The 10,655-nt window shown below is 32.5% G+C and overlaps 1 protein-coding gene across 3 annotated transcripts; it reads right to left on the reverse strand.

The window, feature by feature from the left end:
* Positions 1-5,636: 5,636 nt before the first annotated feature.
* LOC109188069 (nucleolar complex protein 2 homolog) lies at positions 5,637-10,645 on the reverse strand. Of its 3 annotated transcripts, none has more exons than XM_019338568.1 (13): positions 10,464-10,645; positions 10,286-10,343; positions 9,688-9,796; positions 9,533-9,584; positions 9,343-9,437; positions 9,079-9,144; positions 8,108-8,617; positions 7,398-7,700; positions 6,947-7,270; positions 6,648-6,854; positions 6,464-6,553; positions 6,288-6,385; positions 5,637-6,002 (listed from the first exon to the last, which is right to left on the reverse strand). In XM_019338568.1, exons 1-13 carry the CDS (start codon positions 10,573-10,575, stop codon positions 5,861-5,863), a joined length of 2,166 nt encoding a protein of 721 aa, XP_019194113.1. In that variant the 5' UTR covers positions 10,576-10,645; the 3' UTR covers positions 5,637-5,860. The 3 variants fall into 3 exon arrangements, with proteins under 3 accessions (XP_019194113.1, XP_019194112.1, XP_019194114.1); XM_019338567.1 differs by having other exon boundaries at positions 5,637-6,005; XM_019338569.1 differs by lacking the exon at positions 10,464-10,645 and having other exon boundaries at positions 5,637-6,005; positions 10,277-10,343.
* Positions 10,646-10,655: the final 10 nt, after the last annotated feature.

Raw genomic sequence — 10,655 nt, forward strand, 5'->3', positions numbered from 1 at the left:
AGTCCGAGGTAGAAGATGGAGTTTTTGAGTGGATTAAGGAACTAATAACCGAGTATTTTGCGAGCTGAGTTGAATATGGCGGATCATATCGGAGTACTTTAGTATTTATATATATATATAAAGATTAGAGGGGAGAGAAAGGAGGAAAGATGAAGACTAGTATGCAGTGGAAAGGAGGGAGAGATGTGATGTACGTAGGTGATATGCAGAAGACTTGTTGGTTTCTGGCCTTCTAGACGGCAGTAAGAAACGACAGATAGAAGAAAAACATGGGTGATCTCCATTTGCACCTGCCATCTAGAAAGGCCTTAGTATTAAAATAAATAAATAAATAAATAGAGTTGTATTATATTGTAGATTTGTAGGATTTCATTACATTATTTTCACTTTTTTTTTTTTTAATGACAAAGAAAACTACTTACATAATAACTTACAAATTACACAAACAAAAAGAGAAGAGATGCTCCGCCTGCAAATCACAAAGGCCAGAGCGATTGCATTGACTCGATCGAAATGCATGGTGTTTTGGTATGAGTAGGCCGACTTTTTGAATTTTTGTAGTACCGTTCTTGTAAATAAATGAGGCTCTACCAAAACTATAAGCGTTATCGTTTGAAATGTAAGTACAATGATTTGTTAGGGGAAGAATTAATTTTCCATGCGATATTAGAGGTGAACTGGTGAATGATACATGTTTCAAGTTATCTCGATCTACAAATTCAAGGCTTGAGACATCATTAGTGCCGTTGGAGCATAACCTTTTTGCCATGGTGCATGCTCAATTAATTAGGTCCTAATTATTAGGAGAGAGAAGTGATTTGGGAAAAAAAAATTGATGAGTTCCTGAGTAATTGTAGATTTTTTTAATTTATTAAGTAGTTAGGTCAAAAATAAATATTGGATCCCCTAAAATTTGAGACACTGTGCTATTGGGCATTTTGCACACCTTAAAATTCGGTACTGGGTATGAGAATCATACTCTACCCACTCGATACGTAACTCTTTTAATTTTGGGGCAATTTTTACTTTTTTTTTGAAAGGAGTAAAAACTGCCACAAAATTAAATTTGACTTTTGATTATACTATTACAAAGCGTTTGGTTGAAGGAAATTTAAATTCTCTTCCCACTTAATTCCCACATAATTCCAAATGCCACAAAATTCCCTTATTTGGTTGAAAGGAATTGCAATTCCCCATTTTCATGGAATTAAAATCCCATGTCCCCTTGGGATTTTAGGAAGAAAAAAAGATAGTGATGTGTCAAAATTACCCATTCATTTTTTAACCTAAAATTAATGTCTAACAACAACAATGGACATTTTTGACTTTATACTACTTATTCCCTTTCAATTCCCCTGTATACCAAACATTGGAATTGAAATTCCCACTTTATTTCCAGTAATTCATCTCCATAGAATTGCAATTCCTTTCCCACGTAATTCCCCATCTCCAACCAAACGCCTTGAATTATTTTCATATTTAGCTTTTAATTACTTTTTTTTGTCCATTACGTATTCCGGCATTTAGTCCGCTTGATCAAATTTTTGACATGAAATAGTTAGAATGTATCATATTTTTAGTTCAAAATCGTATATTTTCTCTCTGAAAATGTGGAGGTAATAATCTTTAAACGAGTATAATTTTGAACTGAAAGTATGATACATATGGATTGGTTTTTAATAGAAATTTTGTTAAAATGACTAAATATGAGAATAAAATGAAAATTAAGAATAAAATGTGACAAAAATAATATTTTAATCGGATGCCAGATTGAACTTTTTACAGGAATCTGCCTAATCCAATACATAATCGGATACAAATAAGTCAATAACAGTTTAATTATCAAAGATTTTTTAGGTTATTTAACGTACACCTCACATTTTTGACGTGGAAAATGTCATTTCTAATAAGTTTATATTAAAATTTGTACCAAATGGCATCTTATCAACATGTAATGAGTCAATAATCATATGTCATGTGTGACATCCCAGTTTCCCAATTCACAAATTTTTATATATGAGGCAACCTAGTTAAGTTAGTTAATATAAACACTTGGCTTAGTAATCACAAAATTTTAAAATTTCTTTATAGAAGTTAGTTTTGACCTTTTCGATTTGAACCAGTTAGTTATAAGCGATCTAAATCATTTTGCCTTATTTGTGGTCCTTTGTTAACTAGAGTCACAAGGTAGGCTCTAGCCTATTGATCTTATCAGTTTGAGCTGATTAGCAATAGATAATCTAAACTATTTTATCTTTTTATAGTCATTTGTCGACTAAGGTCACAAGTCATACTTCAGCCAAAACGTACTTAGATTGATTTAATTACTTTCTTGTAGTCATTTGTCAGCTAGGCTTACAAGGTGGGATTCATGTGAGCACATCTTCAAGTAATGTCTTATTGGCTTTCTCAATTTGTATGTGCTGATCAGCTATGGACATCCTATGTTATTAGTTTACCTTTTCATTGTTATTTGCTGACTAGCTAGAGTCACAAGACGGTTCCACCCAAAATACACCTTCAAATGGCTTCTGCAAAATTTTTCATAAATAAAAATCTTTTTTTTTATTTTTTTATTTTTACATATGGTATTTTTCTTTAGGCATATGATATGGTTTTAAATGTTGTTATTATTATTATTCTTTTGTGCTCTGATTTTTATTTAAAAAAAAATTGCTTAACGTAATGAATAACTCAACTAACCATGGAATACTAGACAAAATACGTACAAAAGTTGAAAAATAATCTAAAATACCTTTAGTAGGTATTCCTATTATGCTCAAACCACTCTATATTACTCCGTTGTTATTTAAAAATTCTACTATGTCAAAAAAATTCTATACCTACCATAAATAGAAAGTGATTAATATTTTTGTAATAATCGACATTTTATTTTTAAAAAACATTAATATTTTAATTTTATATTTGAAAGCACAATACTTTTTTAGCATTATAAACTTTTTTCATTAATTATTACGTACAACTTGGAATTCTAGAGGGACAACAGGTTATTTTTATAGGTGTGAAAGAGAAGCTTCCTTTACTTTTCCTTTCTTTAAAATTTCTTGGTTGTTCTTAAGCATGAAGAAAAGTGGATCCATTCTACTTTTATTGGAAATTTTAAATAAAGGCTGTTAACAGTGGGTAAAATTCAGTTGATTTTTTTTTTTTTTTTGTGACAAAGAAATATGCATTTACTATTCGAGAGTATATACTGGATAAATTTATTTTATGTATTGACGGTAATAATATTACCGTGGTATATTCGAAAAGAAATAATCAAGTTGAGTAGTTGTATTACTAAGAGTCTAAGTATAAGTTTTAGAGTGTGTTTCTCTTACTGTCATAGGGGCTCAGGTTAAGGCACAACAACCTCTTAATAATTTAACTACAACGACTCATCTCAATAAGTGTCATGACTCCATAAATGCGCTGATCCTCCATAACTACTCATGCTCTTTGATGAGGCGGTGCTTTTAATAAGTGTGTGGGCTCTTGCAATCGTTCCACTTGCTCTCTTTGACCGTTATTGTTTGATTGCATTCATTGCTTTATTGAGTTATACCAAGAGTGCACTGAACCATGTCCAATACCTTCAAGTATCATGTCATGTGTAATAGTCTATACATCATACAAAAGTAGTAAGTCACATTAAAAAGATTATGTACAAAAATTTGACTAAGAATGGTTGATAATATTATTTTTTTAATCAATAAGTAAAGGAGATTCATTCTACTTTCTTGGTCCCAATTTTTTTTCCCCCCTATTGTCAATGGGTTTGGCCTTGATAATGTTACATGAACTAAAATTATTGGTATTTAAAATATAGTGATTAAACTTTTTTGATAGAGTTTAAACTTTCACCTTAATACTTAAAAGAAAATTTTATACTTTTTGAGGCATTATTGATTAATAATGGCATAATGGCGTGGTTTCAAAGTGTCGGCTAAACACTTGGGTCAAACGACTTTACTTGCGTAACATCTATTGGACTATGCCTAACACCCTAAATTGGAAGTTTCCACTTGTCTCTTTTTGGGTTATGTCTCACAAAAAATAAAATTTAAAAAAATCTCACTAAAATTTTAACTTTAATTTTTTTTTTTTTAAATAAGATCAGCAACGATTACTATTTACAAGATACACATGAAATAGCCCATAAATCACATATAAAAAAATAAAATTAATTGTATCAAAAAAATAATGTATTAAGTACAAAAATTATGTTCTATTCACTCAATCACCTATTTTGAGACTAGTTTAATTTTAATTTTATTTTTATAATAATATTTTTAAAATTAATCATTCCATTTGAATTTGTCCCATTCCAATCCGTTAACATCTATGAAAGTTTTAGTGTTGTTTATTTCATTAATATTATTTATTTAATTCCTTTTAATTTTAAGGCCATTCTTGTAAATCCAATACTGATTTAAGATAATGGTTTACCAATGAGTATTAGGGATTATAAATTAAACAAACTTGAACAAGTGATGGTTCGAATTTGGTTTGCTTGTTAAATGTATTTTTATTTAAATTTTTTTCTTAAAAAAAAAAAAAAAAAAACCTTTCTTTTCATTTATGATATAAACAAGCATACTCATAGGATATGAGTGAAAATTATGCAATAGCATGAGTCGTACTTTGTCGCCCTTTGAGATTCTACCCAACATAAATATTACGAGCATGATTAGTCTTGATGTATTGAATAAAAACATTACAAAGTCATTCATAATAATAAATATAGTCAAAAAGGAAAAGTATACATACCAATAATATAATGAAGAGAAATTTGATCATCTTTTCTTTGTTCACATTATACCTTAATCTTTCTACTTTTCAAACTATATTATTAGCTTGTGTATGTTTACATGGTATTGATCATGTACATATTGCAGTGAGTAGCTACAAAAGTTTATTTTCACCTTTGCATCCAACATTATAACAAAAAACGACCACGATGACAACTAAACCATACAATCTATTAATCACGCGTTAAATAAGAATTTTTTTTTTTATCAACCAGTCATATAGTACAATATATATTTGTATCTACATAATATGACACCATTGCCGCACAAATATATATAAGCTTGTACATAAGGTTAAACTTTATGTTAAATAGCAGTATGTTATTGCATCTTTAATTTATTTAATATTATGACGTAGAGTCTATATAAATTGTGCTTAGAATGAGCTTCATGAGCCCCCTCGTTTTGTGCAGGCTTTGATGGAGGATCAATCATCTTCAAAGAGTTTCACCCACATTTTTATCCAAAATAAAATTTAAAAAAAAAATATCAACATGTTCATTTGGTTTCAATTATAGATTCGTTGGTTAAACTATGGAAGTTTCTATATTTAATGTAATTTGGCTTTTCTCCACCTACTACTGTAGTTGATGACATAATACCAAATAACAAAAAGATGAGATGATCGCTCATATTCCAGTGATGTAATTTGTTTGTTTTTGCTCCTCTAGAAGGTCAAAAATTTTGACACCTACTCTAACTATGAATCAGACATCAACTAGTCACCGCCGTCCTTCCACAAAAATATGTAACACCTTTAAAATCGAACAAATGGTGCATCAAATCCAAATTAGTTTCAAAATGGTGGAGATACCAAATACCGTATGAAAAGAAAATGAAATTTTTTCGTATCATAAATGTTGCCAAAAATTGAGTAACCAATTGTTTGTCTTGATCATATCCTTCTACTATGAACTGGGAAATATAAAGTCTGAGGTAGTTAGAGCATGTAGGGCACAGTGCCCCTTTCCTTGACTAATCATCACTTACAATCCAAAGCTAAGAATTAAAAGCCCAAAATTTTGTAGTGAAGAAGAATGATGTTACAATTATGCTTTGACAGTTCTTTGTTTCTTCCCCTTTAAGTTAACCATAGCATCATCATTTTTGGGGTTGTGTCTTTCTTTATCAGCATCTACGCCATCACGGAGCTGCCCTCTTTTCCGCTTTGGTTTCTTTGGTGTTGGCAAGCTGTGCATTACATAATTGAGAAGATGAAACACACCGCAGATGGGGATAACTCTTGGAAAAAAAATGTATAAGGAAAATTCTGTGCCTGACATTTCACTTCTACAAATGCATATTAGATATGAATGTCCATCTGTGCTTAGAATTTGAAATGTTCCCCAAAATCTTTGCAAGTACTTAATAATTGCCACTTTAGTAACTTTATGCTCTATAGTTTTACCTCCATGCAGCTACCAACATGATCCAGTAAACATCAAACAAGACAAAGTAAAGTTAAAGTAACTGCACCTCATCTTTTCATTCTTCCGCAAAGTCCTTAGAGCAGCATTATCATGAACACTTTTGTAGTATTGAGTGAATGGAGCTTTCAAACTTGACTTCTCAAGCTGCATTGAAACAGACGAAACTAAAATCGTTTCCTCTATAGATGATCAAAGCCTTATTTAATCAATAGAGTAACAAACCTGAAGAAATAATTCAACGGATTGATGATCATTAGGTGAAAAAGCCACCTCATCTCTCTTCTTTTGAACAAGCCCCACATTTTGCTCAACCTGCATCACACCAAAATGGTTAAAAGAAAACTTTCAAGATATGAAAGGCAACTAACAAATAGAAGAAAAGAGAACGTCACATGAGGAAAATTACCTGGTCAATCAAGCGATTAATGACTCGCTTTGAACTGTCGGCACTAGTCATCTCACAGAATTTCTTTAGACGAATGATTGGGATAGTTGCTAAGTCGGGAAAGGAAATGTGGTAGCTCCACTGAGCAAAATGTGCTGATAGTTGTTCAATTGCTGAGAAAACGCATTCCTCTTGGAAGGTTCGTGACTTCAAGCAATGCTTTGGTAACTGCATCACATGCTAGGTGACAATTAATACCAGTAACAAATAATAACAAGAACTCTGTATAGAATCGCCAGACTACTAAATGTTCTCCTCACCTTCAAAACAGAATTGAAGTTAACAGCATTTCCAGGTTTTCCACCCTCTTTGACTATTTTATATTCCAAAACATCCAACACAAACGAGGCAACAGGGACAAAAGTTCCACTAGAAATAGAGAGACTGTTAAGCCACTGAATGCACTTGAGTCTCAAAGGAAAATATCTTGGTCCGGCAAACATACAAGCAACTCCATTTATAAGCTGAACCATAGTGAAAAACAAAGGTTCAAGATCATAATTTCGTATGTTGGCTGATATAAATGCAACCCAGAGATCAACACAGTTAGTGTATTCCCAACTGCAGATCTTTTTAACAGCTTCCTGCATGACAAAATAAAGGATTACAGCCAAGAAATGTTTCCATACTTCCTATGCAAACCCATGATGATTGATGGGCTTTTTTTATCATACAATTTTCAAAAGGAAGCAACACTTGATCACTGATTACCCTTTTCTTAGTATGCAAGCCCCACTGCAATACTTTGGCTAGTTGAGAGACAGATAGAACAGCCTTCTTAGAACATCTTTCAACATCTACTGAGAACAAATCAACTAAGGAATTTCTCAGGAACTGCATATGTTTGACATTGACAACTTCAGAAACCCTCGACTGAGCAAGATAAGCAACAAATGTTTTAGCTAGGCAGTTCTCAAAGCAATCGGATGTGAATGTTGCAGCTGCATCCCGTATGATTACAAATGAAGCTGATGACAGAACTCCTCCTCCTGTTGCCCACAGATGGACTGTTGTCTGTTTCAAGATAAGATGTGTCAGAATATAATACCAAGGCAGAGACATCCAAAGTATTAAAAAATAATAATAATAATAATAATAATAATAATAATAATAATAATAATAATAATAATAATAATAATAATAATAATAATAATAAAATTGTAAAAAGATCTCAAGAACTGCATGTATTTGATTATAATAGCAGTAGAAAGGTCTTCAAACACTCTTTTAAGTAAAAATTGTAAGTAGAAAAGGATCTCAACAATAAAAGGAAATGAATGAAGGAAACATTTACTTAATTTAGTCAAATTTTGAATGAGTGCAACTGAAAACATAATGGTATAGATTTTCTATGAGAACTTTATTATGAGCAAATACAAGCTATTTATTCCATATTGAAAATCTTATTAAAATTAAATTACCTTAATTAGCCTGTTCAGAAGAGATGGGAACGCAGTAAAGAACACTAGAGAAGCTCTCAATCGGGTCAAAGCAAAAGCCAAAATCTCTGAATCAGTGACCTGATTCAGCAGAAATAATGTACTTCTTAAATAAGATTTGATAAGAGGTTTTGCTTTCTTCAATTTTGAAGTATTATTCAGTTCCCTAATAACTTCTTTCTCAGAATTGGAGGATGATATTTGTAAAAGCCCTCGGATTAAATTATCTGCCTCAGAAAGAACGAACAATATTAAATTGCAAAATGCATCACTGCTCTGAAAGTGATGGGGGACAGACTCAGCTCCATAGTGGCATGCTGTCCGATAGGCATTTAATATACTAACTACTGCAGATTCCCTGCAATCGTCTTTGACAAGTTGACGCCAAGAGCCAATAACAGCATCATTTAAAATTTTTCTGTTTCCTTCACCAAGATTGTCTTCATCTACAGAGTCAGTCACATTATTATTCATCTCATCTTCATCAGAGTCCTGTTAGTCAAGAAAAACCCATATCACCACCATAAGTGTAAATGGCATACATCTAGTCCATGGTTACATAATACTAGCTACAAGCTCATGATATTTGCACTGAAGAAACAGCTTGTTAGTTAAAATGATTCTTCTTAAGCTAAGAACCATACTGACGTAAATTTTGGAGACACTACAGGAGGGCATGCAAAGCTTAGTAGCAAACTACCTATGAAATGCATTCTTTTTTCCAAAGATTGCTCCTTTTCAGGAGCATTTCTGACTTGTAAAACATTAACAGAAATGATTCTGTATTCCTAAGGAATATCTAAAAATGTTTCAACTGGCACATGTTTCCTGATAAAGCAGTTAAGAAGAATATCAGATTTTCCTGTTGAAGATATGAGCAAATTCAGTCTTCATAATCCTGTAGCTAAATTAGCTAGCATTCATCAAAACAAACAATATTTTCTTCAGCTTACCGTTCCTCCGTTCTGATGCATTTCAACATCCTTGTACCTTTCTAAGAATTTGCAGAAATCTGGATTCTGTAACAATTTCAAATGAAATTTACTTTAGTAGGAAAACAAACAAAAGAATATGCATTGGGTGAATAAGGATTATTTTTTCCTATTCTATTTCTGTAAAGAATTGGTATTATTCATTAGCAATACATTTTATTGGCTTAACTTCCTTCCCATATCTTCAGAACAAGTAAGAAACACTGATTGAGTAAATGAAACAACCTTCTTTTTCAGCCTTTCCAATTTCTTCTTTTTTACAGTAAGGTCTTCAAGAATTTTTCTGTTTTCCATTGATAAGGAGCTAGCATCATTGTTATCTGCAAGTAAAATAACCACAGTATTCTGTTGTTGCTCATACCAAGAAGTAGAGTAAAGAATACATGAGTAACAGTGTATTGGACAACAAATTAACCTTCTAAAGCATTTCCAGGCTCACTCTCTGTAGCATATTCACCAGTATTTTCCTGACATTTTGATTATAAAATGAATCAAGAAGAAAAACTATGAAAAAGAAGAAACCAACTGTCGTGAGTACAACCATCTAAAAGCATAATTAAGTATTAACACCTCAGAAAGATATCCATCACTGTCCGAGGCATCTTCAGCGATGTCAATCTCATCTTCAATGAATGCTGCATCAAGAGGAGTGTCTTCAAAAACATCATCATGGGTGCTTCTGCAAATAATTGCAACAGTCAAGAACTAATGTCTTAAGAGCATAATGTCTTGCATGAGGCTCCTACCAAACAATGGACATGGTCCAAATATGGTGGATAGGGCAAAGACCAAGCATCAAGTGGACATTTATGGTACAGCTACAACTATATCTTTCTGAAACATGACAATTACACCTTAGCAGAACCACAGTAGAAACAGAAGTAGCTACCAACATGTAGAGTTACCGTATCACAGCACTTGTGTGGAAGTTGTATATGAAACATAAACTGGCAAAGATTATTCAGTGAAAAGTATATAGTTTGGATGAAAAGACAAACTCTGAATTGTTAGTAGATTTCACTGGAATTGGAAAACTAAGTAATCCTGGTGCCTGACATCCCTGAATCCTTTTAATAAACACCCACCCCTAATACCTAACCTCAAATAGAACCCCAAATGTACTGAAGCTACACAGGATGAAAAGAAGCACCAAATTCACCTTGTTTACCTTCCATTAGAGCGTTCTCTGGTACCGACTTTGTTTTCGGCACTATTCTGCTCCTCTTCTGCACCAAAGAGAGCTCAGGTCGTAAAATATAAGCATTCAAAATCATCCAAAATCTGACATTTTATTGAAGCAAAATCTCAGCGAGCAAAGCTATAAAGTTGGGACGCAGAGATTGTACTGGAAGATGATCTTTTCTTGAAAAGAACTTTGTTCTTCCGCTGTCTTCGATGCACGGATTGAAGATTCTTCTTTGCGAACTTCCTGGCCTTCTTCCCGAGCTTCTTCGCCATCGCCCGACAACCCGAGTAGAAGTCTAGACAAGGGTTTAAGCTATCACGCTCAAATTCTAGTTATAGTTAGGGTTTTAGTT

The sequence above is a fragment of the Ipomoea nil genome, unplaced genomic scaffold (assembly GCF_001879475.1).
Source record: "Ipomoea nil cultivar Tokyo-kokei standard unplaced genomic scaffold, Asagao_1.1 scaffold1421, whole genome shotgun sequence".
Taxonomy (NCBI): Eukaryota; Viridiplantae; Streptophyta; class Magnoliopsida; order Solanales; family Convolvulaceae; genus Ipomoea; species Ipomoea nil.

Excerpts from the sequence above, each read along its gene's own strand:
- LOC109188069 (XM_019338567.1), bottom strand. The coding sequence starts at position 10,575 with ATGGCGAAGAAGCTCGGGAAGAAGGCCAGGAAGTTCGCAAAGAAGAAT. Across the intron at positions 9,585-9,687 it reads GTGATGGATATCTTTCTGAG|GAAAATACTGGTGAATATGC; the intron begins GTGTTAATACTT and ends TCAAAATGTCAG. Across the intron at positions 6,855-6,946 it reads ACTTCAATTCTGTTTTGAAG|TTACCAAAGCATTGCTTGAA; the intron begins GTGAGGAGAACA and ends CATGTGATGCAG.